The sequence below is a fragment of the Aplidium turbinatum genome, chromosome 10 (assembly GCF_918807975.1).
Source record: "Aplidium turbinatum chromosome 10, kaAplTurb1.1, whole genome shotgun sequence".
NCBI lineage: Eukaryota > Metazoa > Chordata > Ascidiacea > Aplousobranchia > Polyclinidae > Aplidium > Aplidium turbinatum.
The window spans coordinates 24,755,259-24,772,530 of NC_137481.1; the positions used below are offsets into that span (position 1 = coordinate 24,755,259).

Sequence of the window (17,272 nt, forward strand, 5' to 3'; positions counted from 1 at the left end):
TTGCAACTAAACCCTCAAACACTAAATCTTTTCAAAGAAAAGCGAAAATTCGTGGAGCTCTGCTTTTGCCTCTCGGTTTCGGTTGCATCATCACAACGTTCTTTTTCTGCTCTAAGACGCCTGAAAACGTGGTTGAGAAGCTCAATGACACAGAAACGACTTACGGTACTCATGTTGCGTTGATGCTTGTCCACCAAAACATTTTGGACACTGTGGATGTCAAAGAACTCATGACACAGTTTATAGAGAAAACACCTGAGCGAAAATCAATCTTCGGAAGCGTGTGAGAGCTCATTTCCACTAACTGTCGTTTTCATATAACTTTCTAATTTGTTCGTTTTCATTTTAATTTCCTGAACAGCTGCTTTGCTGTTCTTCATTTGTTACAATTTGCAATGTGTGTGTCTTAGCGTCGTTTTTTTTTACACAGGAGGAGACCGAATGCCCAGTACCACTTTTAAATGTTCCCCCATGTAAGGGGGTCTGGGGGGCTTCGCCCCCCAGAAACTGACAACACTACGACAGCTTCAGCCCCCCTTAAAGAAAAATAGTTCCCGCACCACTGTCAGTAGGTTTTATAATTCTGTTGTGAGAAAACTGTTTACCGTTCAATCGAGAAGTCGCTGTTTAGTCGAAAGAGCTAAAAAGGAAAGCTTAGATGAGACCCCAGAGCCTCTCCTTCATCAAGATTTCTTTTATATCGGGACGCCGAGCCCACCCCCGTAGGAATGCAACCTTGTCCGGCTCCTGTACATTTCTGATTTAGGCGAGTTAGTTCTTGAAGAAAGATATCATGCATCAATAGACTTCAAAACTCTCGTAACCTTTTAAAGACCTTTTAAGAATTTTTAGAGTGAAGTAGCCTATTGACTAATCCCACGTTCAGTGGGTGAAGCCATCAATTGTTTTGTTTCTTATTAACAGATCAGCCATCAGCGTGATCGACCGGTTCCTGCCTTAGCATTTCGCAGAATTTATGCCAAGCGTGTTCTGGTCTTTTGCCCAATAGTGAAGCAAGCACGTGGGGTTACTCAACCACGTTTGCAGCCAGCAAATTACAAAAATTCAACAATGCATTCTTGCTTATGAATAGCTTGTACGTACAATGCTTCACAAACACCGCTGATAGAATGTGGTTACTGATTTGCAAAAAGTTGATAAGAAAGCAATATGACAATGCCTAGAACAAAACCCATACTTTTCAATCCCTCGTCATTTTGGCTGTGGTTAACCTTGTGAAAATGCATCTCACAAGACTCCCTCCGGCTAAAGCAGCGGTTCTCAACCAGTGGGCTATGGAAACATTTTAAAGTGGGTCACAAACGTTTAGGGCGCAGACATACAGAAATTATACCAATTCAACCTGCATTGTTTTTAAAACAAGTGACAGCAGAGAAACTTATCACAAACGAACCTTGCGCAACGCATTTTCCAGCTTGTGGGATGTCACTGTGGGTGTGATGAAACAAAATATTCAGCAGTCCAGGTATTCCTTGCTATGGCGAATTCAACAATCGCTTTCGAAATTAAAAATAACTTATTGCTGTTCACTTCTCCTTGGATCCTGATGAGGCTCCAGTTCACTCGCAACTAATTGAGCTTCTTCCCGAAACTGACAGCAACATCTTTCTCTCGTGGCTTTTTACCAACAGCTGGATATAAACAAATTTCCAGAAATACAATAGTTTGCAAAGAATATGTTGAGCTTGTTCGGTTCAACGTATTTGTGTGATCTAACCTTCTCGGTTATGAACACAAGAACCATTTGAGATCAAAGCTGAACGACTCCGGCTTGCGTGATATTTTACCACTAACCTCCAACCAGACGACCTGAGTATGGAAATCAATACGTGAAGTGCATTCTTCACATTAACGCAGGTCTGTTTAAAATTTTTCTAGATGTGTTAATTTCTCATGGAAAGCAGATAACTCATACAGCCTAACGCAGGGATGGCGAACCACTGACCCGCGGGTCACGAAGTGACCCATCACAGGTTTTCAGTGACCCACTTGTCTTTTTTAAAATAATGAAATTTAAACAAATATTTCAGCAAAGAATAAATGTTTCACTAAATATTTGTAATAAGGCCCCACCCTAGTTTAATCTAGCTTTGTTGAATTTCACTGCACAATACATCAGCAGGAAGCCCTTTGCGCCAAATCAATCAAATCTCTTCAAAAAGTTGTAAGTGTGGTAACAAAAATAGTCAACTATATTGCATCTCATGCTCTTAATAAATGCCAGTTTGCAAATTTATTGAACGCGTGTGACAGTAAATTTAATGGCTTACTCTACAACAGTGTAAGGTGGTTAAGTTGTGGTAATGTTTTACAGCGATTTGTTGAATTGTTGGACAAAGTACAACTTTTTTTAGCTGAAAAAAATCAAAAATATCCAAAGTTAAGCGAAAGTACGTGGTTGAATGATTTACATTTTTTCGCTGATTTCACAACGCATTACAATAAGTTAAATACTAAATTGCAAGGCTGTGGAAATATTGTATTATCCATGTTTGGGCACATTAAAGCATTTGAGAAGAAAGTTGCTTGTAGTTTTGTGAAAGAAAATATTTCAAAAGTTTGCAAAGATCTGCAACAGCAAAAATCACATTAATCTGTGATTAAATACGCTTGACTGAATTTAGTTTCCTCATCTTCCATCGACAATATTATTCACAGTTTTTCAATAAACTTCGCACAAGTGTGTCGTGGACTGCATTGAATCTATTTCTTAACTACATTAACTATGTTCAAAAGAAAGTAGTTTTATAACTAAATTTTTCTGAAAAATCATGTGGCCCGCGACCGCGTTATCATTCAAAATTTTGTATTTGGCTCTTCAGTGAAAAAAAGTTGCACATGCCTGCTATAAACGAACAAACTGCTCTTGCAGACGAAGATAAGGTGTCGATATAGACGAATTCTACTGTATATCATGTATTTTCCCTATCCTGTCATGAAAAGATTATTTTTGAATGAAAAAGTTACTGCATGGAAAACCCCCCATAAAAGTAGGCCTACACGAATATATTTCCTTTCTGCGAGGTTATAAAATGTGTATGGAATAGCCTACTGGAAAACTATTCCACAAAGCATTATAAAAGCACGATGTGATGACGTAACCGGACACACTGAAAATATTACCCACTGCCCTTAACTCGACATCGAACTCTGTTGCAATGCTGCCCAGTTCCCAACGCAACTACGCGGATCTCAAGTTACCTGGTTACTATAAACTTTATCAAAAAATGCCTGTGATTGATAAAATCTGTCTATTTAGATCAGGGGTCACCAAACTACGGCCCGCGTGCCGGAACCGGCCCGCGAACTGATTCCATCCGACCCGCCACGTGCTGCGAAAATTGCAGCTGCACTACAATAATTCTGTACATGTGCTTCCTTTGGCAACGTCCTTGGCTTTGCATTTTTGTGTAATAGAGACTTCTTTGTTAAAATTGTTCGTTCTTATAGTTTGTTGTTGTAGCCTATGTTGAATTTTTATATTTTTTCACGCTGATAGAATGTGGTTACTGATTTGCAAAAAGTTGATAAGAAAGCAATATGACAATGCTTAGAACAAAACCCATACTTTTCAATCCCTCGTCATTTTGGCTGTGGTTAACCTTGTGAAAATGCATCTCACAAGACTCCCTCCGGCTAAAGCAGCGGTTCTCAACCATTGGGCTATGGAAACATTTTAAAGTGGGTCACAAACGTTTAGGGCGCAGACATACAGAAATTATACCAATTCAACCTGCATTGTTTTTAAAACAAGTGACAGCAGAGAAACTTATCACAAACGAACCTTGCGCAACGCATTTTCCAGCTTGTGGGATGTCACTGTGGGTGTGATAAAACAAAATATTCAGCAGTCCAGGTATTCCTTGCTATGGCGAATTCAACAATCGCTTTCGAAATTAAAAAGAACTTATTGCTGTTCACTTCTCCTTGGATCCTGATGAGGCTCCAGTTCACTCGCAACTAATTGAGCTTCTTCCCGAAACTGACAGCAACATCTTTCTCTCGTGGCTTTCTAGCAACAGCTGGATATAAACAAATTTCCAGAAATACAATAGCTTGCAAAGAATATGTTGAGCTTGTTCGGTTCAACGTATTTGTGTGATCTAACCTTCTCGGTTATGAACACAAGAACCATTTGAGATCAAAGCTGAACGACTCCGGCTTGCGTGATATTTTACCACTAACCTCCAACCAGACGACCTGAGTATGGAAATCAATACGTGAAGTGCATTCTTCACATTAACACAGGTCTGTTTAAAAATTTTCTAGATGTGTTAATTTCTCATGGAAAGCAGATAACTCATACAGCCTAACTTATTACCGTAACTAAGTTAACTCATGTAGGTTAACTCATTATTTATTTGCGTCAGACAAAGCTGTCCATATCCAAAACAAAACAACGAAATAATACACAAAGGTCACAGAGAGCCACTTTAAAGAAAATAGAGGTATGTTTTGTTGAAACACCGTGACAGGTCAAACTGCAACCTGCAATCAGGAAGGGCCTTTCTGGTTAATTTGTTGGCAATATTTGAGAAACCTTTAAAGCAGACGTCACTTGGGTTTCATGATGTTTCAACACTTGTATTGTTGCGTCACAAACAAGAAGGAACAGAAATCGCAGAAAAACGTAGGCAGCAACGAGGAATTCACAATAAATAACACAAGCGCAACACAACACAACATGGCAACACCGACCCAGGTGCAATGCCATGGAAACAGAAAGAGTAGGTACGTCTACGTCATACACAGGTTGCAACACGACGTCATATGGCAGGCTGTTAAACGATTGCAACAGTGAATGTTCAAAGTGAAGCGGAACAAAAATGAAGCATTGATACGGTGAGTTGAAGAGAATTGCACGAACGCCGGTTCAACACCGCAGCAGAGCACGCGACTGTGTCTCAAGGCTATTAATGGCAAACTAAAATGGGAGCAGCTAGCTACTTGGCTGTGTAATGTGTAGTTTTACTGCTATGAATACCTTGTCCTCTACAGAGTAGGATGCTGCGTGTAGTCACAATGGACACAAAATAAAAGGAATGTCATCATGTAAAAATTGCACTTTCACCAAATGGGGAACACATAATCAACGCAGAAATAAACATGTGCATAAGAATGCCCGTCAAAGCACCCACCAATGATTGCAATATTCGATGAAGAAAAATGCATCAAAATAAATCTTTCAAAAATATACAACACAAACGGAGCGATCAAACCTAATGTCAATGCAAGCAACTTCGGCGAAATAACTGCAAGAAAAGTTGGGCGAGATTAGCAACTCAAGCTGGTAGTCTCCCCCTGAGACCACTTCTCTTCATCTGGTATGAACCTTCACAGTGAGAGTGGCGTCGCCAAAGTAGGCTTTCAATCCGTTTGGTTGCTTTAGCGCACCCGCAAAGTTGGATCTACGCAAAAAACAAACAGAATAAAATAGTTGGTGCCATGTTGGAGAACTGTGACGCGCGACAAGTTGAGTCACCCATGATAGGACACTAGTGGGGTGGAAGTTCCTTTAAAGCGACCACGCCAACTTGGGATCTACATTCGCACGGTGGGATGCCAAGTCCTCACCTGAAAGGATGATGCTGGGGGTTGGACAACTGGTGGCGCTGTACAAACTTCTGCGATCCCGTCTCTGAGCAACGCTCCTCCACGACGAATAAAGGGATCGACAGGGATGCGACCGAAGAGAACGCGCCTCTCTTGCTCCGGGATGATACAACCTACAAAGCACCATCAATGACTCAAGAAATTCGCAATTATGAAATCACTGTCTAAGTATCAAAGGATCGGTCAACAGTCTCAATATTTTAATAGAAATCTAGACTGACGATGTGAGGGCTGCGGCCTCTCATGAAATCGATTTCTATTAAAATATTGAGACTGTTGACCGATCCTTTGATACTTAGACAGTGCAGATAGATCAACTAGTAATGGACAAAGGATCGTCGCAGCATAGCAGCAGCTCAGGTAGTCAGGCAGATCTCCTCCCTCAGTTTAAAACTAGAGACCTTCAAAGACATTATGAAATCACAACCGAAATGTCGTCACCAGGCAACTAACAGGTTCGTGACGTCACCTCTTGAAACCAAAATCTGACGTTGAGAAACTTGTGCTCCGGTCTGACATCTAGCGAGAGAGTTTCGTCTGACCAACAATGATCGGAGAGGAGAGACGAAGAGAGACTTGTCTGAAAATCAAAACTTGCACTTTAGCTGAAAGAAAACAGCAGCGAAACATTTTTTTAACAGAACTACTGAAGTACGGACAAACGGATGATATCAACATTGGCCAGCCGTGACGGACGCTATACAACTCAATATCCGGTAATTATGACAGAAGCCAATAACAGATGCAAGCTTGCCGCAAACTTCATGTTGAAAGCTTTAGAATCGCGACGACCTTAACTTAGCTGTTACAGCGACGACCTCTTCGAAGCGCCGAAGCGCTGACATCTTTCTAGCGGCTCGCCGACTCATGTATCACATAAATCAACTTTGACAAAATAGACCTCAAACATTGGTTTGTGTTTTTAACCTACAACCCATTACGAACACATCACATACCCGTACGATGGCGGTAGGACGGGAAGCATCCAGCATTGCAAAGGACAACTTATCATCACCGTCCATCACAGTGCTATTTGTAGGGTCAAATGTGGCCGCTGTAAAGGACAAGGACTTTGTTAATTGTTTGCGATTGTCACAGTGTATCGTGTAATTCGGCTTGAAGGCTGAGGTGTCATTTCAATCATAGGCGCCGACTTTTCAAAAAACCTTGGGGGGCGAGAAAGGTGATGACGTCATAACCATAACGCTATTTTACTCAATTAAAATAGTCTTTGATTAAGCTTAGTGTCTTGTTTATATTGACATCTAGGTAGCAAACCGAATTTATTAGAACCGCTGCTTGAAACGATTAGTTTTACGCATGCAGTACGCCTGGTCGTAAAAATTTTGATATTGTTAGCTCATAATTGGAACAGTTGGAAAACAAGCCGATTCATTTCCTTTTCATGCGAGTGAATACCAACGATCAAGACAGTGAAGTTACCGAAATGAAACGCAAAAAATCATGATCTCAAGCAGAGTGGAAACCCGCTATCAGTTTTATTAGCTTCGTTTCGCTCGTTTTGTTAATTACTTACCTTCAAAGCGTTAACAACGGCGAAGTGTTTTCTCTTCTGTTTTTTATCGAAAGTCTTTATAGTCTTTTATCGAATACCGTATATATTCAAGTATAGGGGAGAAAGACAAGCACCTTCACGTGGTTCCCCCGTCAGTAACATACGAAATTATACAAAATACGTATGCGAAACGAAGCTTATCAAACAAGAGCTAAGATTCAAGTATAGGTTGCTGTTCGCAAGTGATTCAACTTATACACAAAGTACGGAGTGTGTAATGGCGTCGGCCGAACTAAAAGTTTTGAATACGTTTATTTGTAGTGATTCAAACTTAATTTTCAAATTTAATGATATCTTGTCAATTCTAAACTTTATGCACTTGTTGAACAATATGCAAAGCTCACGACACAAAACAGCGGAAGGAGCTGTTTTAAGAGATCATTTTTTTTAATTTTTGCGTGTAGGATATAATCGTTCTTATTACGTAACATTCCATGATCGTTGAAGTTGATGTAAAACCTGAACGGCCACATAAAACAATGATGTCAGGTTAGCTAGGTGATAATAGCGGTAAGAGACGTCGTTAATGCAAGCAATATCTGCGACCAAGACCATTAAACACCTTTTCTTTTATCGGTTTTCGATTTAATTCTCACACATTGCGAAGAAAACAATGCGTTCTGTTGAATCATAATTGATCTCACAGCGGGGAAGACCTTGTTGAAAATAGCGCGTCTAATTTAGCTGGTTTACTTAATATTGCCGTGAATAGTTGCGTGCCTATTCCAGCAGCGTAAGTTACTCTACCATCTACTTTGAAATTTCCATACCGTATGAGAAAGCCATGCGATCAACTGCTGTTTTGCGGGCAAGAGCAACGTAGGCTATTTTACGCTTTCGGCATTCTTTAAGTCCGTTTAACTTTAAATGATCAAAATCTCTTTCGCGAAGTGTTTTATCTTTGAAACACCACTTGTAATAAACCATTTTTGTTGCCCCTCAGCCATAAATTTACGGGGGGCGCCGCCCCCCGGCCCCCCCGGAAGTCGGCGCGTATGATTTCAATGTTAGACATTGAAATCATGTCAATGAAGCTTCGGATAAAGGTTTCTGCTTCAGTTAAGGTGATGCCACACAGTCCTCCGTCATACGACAGGGCGGCGGCTTAAAGACACCGATGATGCTTTCACCACAAGAAATACTTAAGTCTCCATAGAAAAGGATCATTTGAGTGCTGCTTGTGGTGACGACATGGCAACCCTCACCTAAAGATGATGATGATGCTTGAGGAAGGACAAGTGATTGGTCGTCTACGGATTCCAACTGCGAGATAATAATATGAAGCTAATGACTCATAAAACTTTTCTGTTTTTGTGAACCAACCCAGCAAACTGTCCACTTGAAGCGGTTGACTGTCTCGTATCATCACTATAATTCTTGTCACTCAATGCAACAAACAATTTACCAGCCTCATCTTTTAATCTTAATCGATTTCGCTATCACAGCATCCTCAGTATGATCATGTCAAAAGCAAAAATGATAATAAAATTCTTCAAAGATTCAAGTTTAGGTATTGTGGCGTAACAATGCATGTTGCGCCACCATGGAAACAATTAACAAATTATATAATCGATTGCTACGTAATTACTAATGAAGAAACGCAACATGTAAAACTAAATAGAATAAAAATAAAAAACAAAAGAGTCTATAACTTTTATCAAATGAAGAAAATTATAACTAATAAGTTTCTTCACTGTAGATTCGACATTCAAGAAATTGAGTCTGCAATAACCAAAATTAATGATTGCTTTAAAACAATTACGCATGCAAACAACAATAAAATAATCATCTAATCAATAAAATCCAACATTAATAGCTGTCTAATGTTTTTGCTCGACGTGAACATACTGAGGATGCTGTGATAGCGAAATCGATTAAGATTAAAATATGAGGCTGGTAAACTGTCTGTGGCGTTGAGTAACAAGGCTTATATTATATACAGTATATGAAGATAAAGCATCGAACATTTCAATTAGAAGCTCTCCACCTATCGGGCCACGAGACGTTTAAAAAAATTGAATAAAACTGTGAAAACTGACCAAGCTGACCAAAATGATGCAAAATGAAAAATTTGTGGATGCGCAAGCTTGCCTGTGCCAAGGAGTGTGTGCTCTCGCTGCTGAACAATAGATCGTCGTTGCTATCAATGTCTGAAAAGTCCGATTCCGTTTCCTGCTCAGTTCCACTGCTTACAGCGTATGCATCCTCGTCCGATGCTGCCAAGTCCGGCAGAGGAGGAGGAGATCTAGCAGAAGAGACAATTTATTGATACGAGGCAGCACCTCAGTGTCATGAGCACCTTAGTGCTTGAGATATAATCTGATGTCAAAGATATTATGCTTGGTTTGGTGAGTGGAGGAAGAGAAAACGTTGATTGAGAACAAATTATTAAAATAATCGTTTTCCATATGCAATGAGCAACCGAAGTGAGAGTTGGCGATATAGATTCCCAGGAAAGGTTCAGGCCTAATCCTAGTGTGGCTGGAAGGCAGATGTGAAGACAACACATGGGAACATGAAACACAAGATATTTACCGTGATAAGGTGAAGTCTGGACCGCGTTTGGCACGCTTATGGGTCAGCTTGGTCACCTTCCTCTTGGTGGGAGGAGTGGTGGAGTGGCGAGTGCGTTGGACCTGGTCGGATATAATAGCTTGAAGTTCAGTGGAAATTACAGTATATACGAACTACAAGAGATGCAGTAAAGCATAACTGAGTGAATTGCAGTTGGCATTTGCCGTGGTGGTAGGCAGAAGATCTGATTACACGATAATACAAAGTACTGCCTAAGCTTCCACCACAGCCAATTGAAAGGTAACCGCTGGCTAGACAATGAAAGCGGCAAATCTCACCTTGAAATAGAACCTGACTTTTTCGGTTCGTATTTTCTTGATTACAGTGATGGCCTGGCTTAGAGAGCGAATGCTGTGACCATTGATGCTAACGATGCGATCGCCTTCGCTGCAGGGAATTGCATATTATTGGTGACTTGATGCGGGTTAGTGATCGCGTAAATAACAGTGATGTTCACTAATTAGAGAAAAAGGGGCGGGCTTACGTGATGCTCGGTCGATCATTGGTTGATTTGTTCCAGGTGATCGATCCAACTTCCACAAACACTTGGTTCTTTTTGTTCAAACTGCAGCCATGCTTTTCGCTAAGGAGGGCAGTGAAGCTCCGAGTCACCATCATGTATGCTGTGCCCGGTCCTGGTCAACAATGACATCAAGTGGCGACTTATAACAACCAGTTGCGAAACAAACCACGCAATCTCATAAAGTCGCTCTGCTTTCGCTTAAACTCCAAGAGAAAACATGGCGAGAAAAGCCGTTTATTCGTGCATGGCCACAATCTCGTGACTGGCAAGCACATTGCCACAAGTGACCACTCACCTTTGGGAGTCGGAGGCTGTTCTTTACTGGCAGCGTTGACCTCCCTCGAGTTCACACCATCACTGCAACAACAATCTGCGCGTTATGACGTCATATGGGGTTCGGACTGACGGCATCGACATCTAGTGGATGGAATAGCTGATTGTGGAAATCTTTATCATCAAACTGACAAAACCTTTGATGCACTGACGCAGGGCCGGTCACCGAGATTGACAAAGTCATAAGTGAAGTTTCCATAGATGTTGACGTGATGTCTGTAAATTATTCCATCCACTAGGTGCCGCTGAATAGAGCCGTTCTTGAAATGTGTTGCGCACTCCCCAGAAGGAGGCACTCTCCAGGAGAAGCCCCTTTGTGGATTTCGTCGTTTCTTAGTTCACATAATCTGGGACTTAACCGACTGCGCTGGCGAAGTAGCAGCGCGTTGCATTTGCAGGTTCAATTTAGATTTAAAGTTTTCACATTCACACCTCCGATAGAAGACCGAGGTTGGTTTATTTGCTGGTTGCAATACCAGCAGGGGATAACCTTGGTAATGCAGCTGACACTTATCAACAGGTTCGTAGAAACAAGGCGTTGATAACTCGAGGCAAGAGCAATGTTGGTAGAGTTCGCACAGCCACTCGCCTTCACTCTAATAACAACTTGTACCTGCCCATTTGATCTTGAACCAACTTCGTTTTGCCACGACCCTGGACAGTACCAACCTTCTCACCGTTGACCGTGGCTTTCGGATCTGCAGGAGAACATTTACACATTATGACGTCACCGTGCTTGGATGGCGACGACCAAACGCTTCAACTCAATTGAGACAACAACATTAAAACTTAAAAAGCAACAACGAATGACGCCAGCATCAGTGTAAGCTCGAAACGAGCTTGGGACACACTCGCTCTCATGATAATGAGGAACATGTGAAGCCGTACTCAGCTACTAGCAGTCCATCAATCACATTATTGCTCTAACAATAAGATGTGACCGAACACCTACCAGGTTCCAAAAGTGGGAGAGCTTCATCCTCAGTTTTTGCTGGCACAAGTTTTTGGCAGGAAGCAGAATCAAGGGAAAGCGTCGCAAACACAGCTCCTTTGGGCAGCTGGGTCTGGGCACAAGCATAAGATGGTCATAGGAAACAGCAATGCTCAGAAAACATTCACTGATACAAAGTACGTAGCTGATTATGGCATTTGCTGGTCCAGATTATTTACCTACGTATCTCGAACTCCGAAAAGCATGGCAAGAACATAGTGTGATAAGCACACACACGTTAGCTACCACACTTTTACTAGAGATCTCACCACCACAGCACATACATTTTAACAAAGCCTCGAAGACGCTGAAATGCTGATGGTATGTGGTTCCATGAAAAGTGTTCTCAGGTGTCAGTAACTTTGAAGATGCGCAAGCAAAACTATTTAAACCATCATTAAAGTAAGTGGCCGAAATCACGTCTAGTACTTCGACGAAAAAAACACATAACTCCAATTACAGAGAAGCAACGCGGTTAATACAGGAAGGATGTGTAAAAGAGCATTTCGCGTATTTTTGCAGCAAATGCTGCCATATTGTTCCCAACAATACGTTCAATAAAGTCAGTTTCCCGCCCGCCATAAGTGTCACTAACATTTGCAACATTGCAAAACTATGCGGGAATCATTTCTTTCTTGGCGCCACTAAGCGACAAAAAGGGCACAATCTTTTTACAAAGATCTGTTGAACCCGTTTGTTAAAAAGTAATCTGAAAGGATTTACTGTTTCAACTCCGTGCTTTGTTACATCTCACACGACTTACTTTGTCATGACACGGCAGAAACAATCTGGTGCACGACTCAATTGTGACGTCAATCCTGCTCAACCCGATTGAATGTTCTTTCCCAAACGGTGGATTCCCAGGGTTGCCCTGTGACATCGAAAAAAGAAGAGCTCATTGAAATATTTATTCTCGGGTTTGAAAAGTCTGTTTAAAGTTAACTTCGCTTAAAAAATACGCGCACAAATCTTGTCATTGAAGAAAACTCGTAAAAGAAATACACCATTGTCTTGGTAATAGTGAATACTAGCTTTATCTAATTGCACACATCAAAGCTTAAAACCAAGTCGCTTGATCTTCATTCAGAAATCTTTGTGCACCTTGCCGAACCGTAAGAGCAAGTATTTGAACGGAAACAACACTACATGGCAACACCAGAGCTGAAGACCTAGTGCTTGCATTGTAGCTGGCATGAGAGAAACTCACCCAGTAGGCGTTGATGGGAGTATACCGCGGCTTATGGTGAGGAAAGGTGTGTTTTCTCCTGATGGTTCGGTGGATTTGGTTCAGTATCAGCCCACCAAGCTGCAACATTATATCGATTACTAACGAGTAAGCAACTATGACATCATGAGGTGGTTGGAGAAGGTTCGGACACATTATATGTGGCTACAGCTTATTGGCAGAAGTAGAAGCTTCAATGGAAAATCAACGTAAAAAGATTAAAAAAAAGTGCAAGAAGTGACCAACAATGTGACGTCACCATTGCATCTTCTAAACGCCAGTGTTGTGATGGTTAAAAGCTGATCAGCTTAACTCATGCCGGTTCGTCATACACCGATATGTGCAGGGAGAAGTCTTACACAGCATGACTACCGTATCATCAGCTGGTTTTTTTTTTCGGTCATTTATCGGTCATTGACCGATTTTTTAGCAAAATGTCCGAAAAAAATATAGTCAATTCGGTCAAAATGTCCGAAAAATATATAGTCAATTCGGTCAAAATGTCCGAAAAATATATAGTCAATTCGGGTGTTGCAAGGTTGAGTTTCGCTGATGAACGTTGAAGAAAGTTTTCTCAGATAAAACACGACAACGTTTCTCAGCGAAACTTAATGTTGTAGCTCATAGGCGCCTAACTATTTTTTTGGCCGTGGGGGCGAAAGCGTGTTTCATCAGCAGTAACGTAAATTCAGCAAAATGTCACGCAGATGGATGACACAATTATGTCGTCACACTAGGATTGCTTTTATTGCCACACTCGGAGTTATCGCTACGTTCGACCTACCGTTAATTATTATAAACAAAACTCGACCACTTCGGTTAAGCAAACACATGCCATGCGTCTGCGTAAACTAGCGGTTGATGGACTGCGACTCTTTAAGCTAAGCACAACATAAAGTTTAGCAACGAATTAGATTTATTACCATGAAACAAGAGACGAAAAGGTTTACTAAAAAGTAAAAGGTATACTGTAAATGGAATGACAATGTCTTGAAAATGGAATGCAAATACTAACTTGATTATACGCTTGAAAATGTACCTGTTGAAAGTAAAATCATTCACGTTTACATCAATTCAACAGCACGTCACCTTGAATAAATTTAGAAGTTGCTGACATCCGTAAACAGCTCTTGAAAAATAGTTACGGAGAGACGTTTGACTATAGCTCCTTTTTCACAACAACTTTTCACAACTGACCTGTTTTCGTGTTGCAGATGAAACAAAAGATGCGTATATTCCCGCCGTTGATCAGGTTTCTATGGCAACGGTCGTGTGTGCGCCATGCATTTTGCGCGAGTCCGTTGTTGCGTTGATTATTCCGCATGTGCGCAATGCGGTTTGTACCAGCCCTTGTTGCGTTGGTTAGTGGTTACCTCAGGCCGAGACTTCAAGTTCGTTTTCACAGCGAGCGGTTCACTGCCGCGACAATTCACTGCAGAGGTTTCGACTTTCGAAAGCAACATCGAGTCTGTTTGCAAGCGCATAAAGCTAAACGCACGCTCCGTCTACGTAGCAAATTATGTTGTTTTTGGGTGCATTCAACATCTGATGACATTGAATCGACACAAAATGGTAGATTTTTGCTATGTCGCAGGCAGCAAAATGAGTCATTTTTACATTGATCCAACGTCTGCAGACGTTAAATCAATGTAAAAGTGACAGATTTTGTCTGGTGTGGAATTGTAGCATCCTACTCGTTCTAGTGATCATTTATCGCGAAGCTGTTGCGGTTTGCATTCAAAAAATGTTGTTCTGCTGCCGATCGCTAGTTCATCTATTGTTTTATGTATCAATACAGCATAAAAAGTTGGCGCTTATGTTGTAGCTAGTCAGGAAGTGCAAATTTTGGTTTGTATCAGCTACTTGAAAGGAAATATTTTCCTCAGAAAAAATGACCGAAATAAATAAAAAATGACCGAATTTTTTCAAGTCATTTCGGACAAATGACCGAAAAGTGTCAGCGAAAAAAAAAAACCCAGATCATCAGCCGCACTCACGCAAGTACCTGCGGCAGAGGGGTTGATTGGAAGCTGGTGTCGATTTTGATGTTTATGGTTGGCTCTTCAGCGAACGATATCGACCAATGAGTGCAAGGCTGTCGGTTGAGTTGCAATCGTACCTTCCCTTTCAAATGCTTAACGCAAACAGAAACAAACGCAGATTTGCCTGCAACAATGGTGGATCTGTGCGATAAACCGCCTCAAAACAAAAATTCTTACATGTAGTTGGTAAAAGGGGGCTGCCAAGTTCCTTCGATAAATGAAACAATATGCAAAGGCAATTGCGAAAAGTTTCAATCAACATTGTTTGATGTTTTGAGCGGACGTTTCCCAATATATGCCAGCATGAAATCATTTCCGGTGTCGTTGGGAAAGATGGAGTTCTATTAGTTGAAATGTGATGGAAAGTTACCCTATACTTATGCAATTACATAATTACGTTATATTGACAGTGCAGCCTTTTATGGGCTAGTTGAGGTCCAACAAACCACTGGTGCCAACATGTAAACGTTGTTACAATGTGCTCGAGAGTTACATCATTGTTAGCAAATTGACGTGTAAAAGTTATGTATCATGTAGTAGTGTGTGTGTGTAGTAGTCCAGTCAAGTCAAGTCAAGATATTTGAAATTGCTAGTGATTGGCAATCGACAGACTGGTTACCAAACACAAGATCCACATCAACAGAAATCCAAAATCCTCCATCATACTCAACATCGGCATCAACTACTACAAGATCAGGAACAGCATTTCCGGTTGATGCGAACGGTTCCTTGAGAACTGCTCCATGGATGACTAGAAAAGAATTAAGAAATAAACGTAAACTTGTCGGCAAGATCATCGGAGCCTAACTGATGAGGAAGCCAATCCGGTAAAGAAAACATCGAGGCTGGAAAGATAAAATCAGCACAGGAGGAGCAAATCACTCACCAGGTACACTAGTGCCGAGCTTAAAGTCATTAACTTTAATCCTTTGCACAAGTCGGCGAGCGGCTTTTGTTTCCAGCAACTCGTCTATTTCAATGTTGACTTTCTTCAACACCCACCTGCACGACATAACACAGTAAAAAGCTTTTCAAACTATCGTTTTGTGTGGTTCTGCCTTGGCGATGCGTAGCGACTACAAGGCAGCTACTAAATTCGCTTTCAATTTCCATGACATTCAACGTCGTTGCAATGCAAAAGGATGGTTGGAATGATGACGCATGCAGTTTAGGTGGCTTTAGTTTACTTGTCTCATAGCTTTTAAGAAAATTCAAGCAACCCAAAACCCTACACGTGTAACCATCATCGTCACGTAAATGTCATGCTTGGATAATGATGTGGGTAAACGTTTAACATCATCAATACTGTGACACACCATTGGGACATTGCCTCAAATCCCAAGCAGAATACAAAGATACAAAAATTTAGAGCGGTGTAAGTGGGCGGGGCATCCGTGCGCGATTGGTGAAAAACTATTGTGTGATTGACAACCGTTTAAAGAACAGGCAACGCCCCAATCAGGAAACAGGCGAGCATATTTCCGATGCTCATAACTGTTTCATGAGTGCAAATCTAATTTGTACGCAACAATTTTTAATGTGAAAATTAGTCCACCTTTAATCTGGTATCATAACATCAACAGCACAGGAATGCTTAATTAAACCGTTTTATTTCGAGTGGCAGCAACGAGATGGAAACCACTTTCGGAAGAAAAAAAACTATGGATATATGATGATGGATAAACGCAGGAGAAATGTGTTGCAAAAATACTTTACACGACAAAGCAAAGAGGATGGTTATAATTTAATTAGTTATTCTACAAGAATACAACCAATGTATAATAAGGAAAGCAAAAAACGTTAAATCGTATCGATAGAGATATAGAGATAATATAATCAGCGATTTTCCAACTTCTGAAATCAGAAACAACGTAAACACTGGTAAGAATAGTTATGTGTGGCATCGATCAGCAAAACTAAACATATTGCATACAGCAGAAAGAATCCTTGGTCATGCAAGTTTCACAGCAAAGGTATCGTTGCCCTGACATTCTAATCTGAAAAGCGATTTCAACTTTTTGAAATTCCTAATTTCAAGCGGCCCTTGCTACGTGACAATAGAACACTACACAAGGCTAGGTTACTCCCGGCATTGAACCAATAAGGTGAGACAACTCCAAAGTAACCAACGCTAGAATATGACGTGAGTGGTAGACCATCAATCCTGCAGTGGCAAAGTGAATTACAATCAGAGTCGCTTTGCAACTACAGAGTCTACAGCAAACTACCAAATCAATCTTAACGTTAACCTCGCGGGACCACCATTACCTCATCATGAACATGACTGGGCGGATTCAGCTCATGTTAATCTTTCAGTACTACCAATGAATACAAAACTAGTTTTATACAATCTATTGCTGATTTTAACAATAAC

General features: G+C 40.9%; 1 protein-coding gene across 1 annotated transcript in view; it reads right to left on the bottom strand.

Moving 5' to 3' along the window:
• Nucleotides 1-4,368: 4,368 nt before the first annotated feature.
• Nucleotides 4,369-17,272, bottom strand: part of LOC145778886 (uncharacterized) — a 46,691-nt gene continuing 33,787 nt past the window's right edge. The window contains exons 4-20 of the mRNA XM_082590477.1: nucleotides 15,785-15,900; nucleotides 15,518-15,649; nucleotides 14,862-15,022; nucleotides 12,839-12,937; nucleotides 12,395-12,502; nucleotides 11,593-11,704; nucleotides 11,254-11,338; nucleotides 10,603-10,664; nucleotides 10,269-10,419; nucleotides 10,063-10,171; nucleotides 9,746-9,846; nucleotides 9,302-9,455; nucleotides 8,416-8,473; nucleotides 6,591-6,688; nucleotides 6,104-6,214; nucleotides 5,596-5,747; nucleotides 4,369-5,429 (exon numbers count right to left, since the gene is read on the bottom strand). Of these exons, the coding sequence (XP_082446603.1) occupies nucleotides 5,339-5,429; nucleotides 5,596-5,747; nucleotides 6,104-6,214; nucleotides 6,591-6,688; nucleotides 8,416-8,473; nucleotides 9,302-9,455; nucleotides 9,746-9,846; nucleotides 10,063-10,171; nucleotides 10,269-10,419; nucleotides 10,603-10,664; nucleotides 11,254-11,338; nucleotides 11,593-11,704; nucleotides 12,395-12,502; nucleotides 12,839-12,937; nucleotides 14,862-15,022; nucleotides 15,518-15,649; nucleotides 15,785-15,900 (1,900 nt within the window). The 3' untranslated portion in view covers nucleotides 4,369-5,338. The remainder of the gene's footprint in view (nucleotides 5,430-5,595; nucleotides 5,748-6,103; nucleotides 6,215-6,590; nucleotides 6,689-8,415; nucleotides 8,474-9,301; nucleotides 9,456-9,745; nucleotides 9,847-10,062; nucleotides 10,172-10,268; nucleotides 10,420-10,602; nucleotides 10,665-11,253; nucleotides 11,339-11,592; nucleotides 11,705-12,394; nucleotides 12,503-12,838; nucleotides 12,938-14,861; nucleotides 15,023-15,517; nucleotides 15,650-15,784; nucleotides 15,901-17,272) is intronic.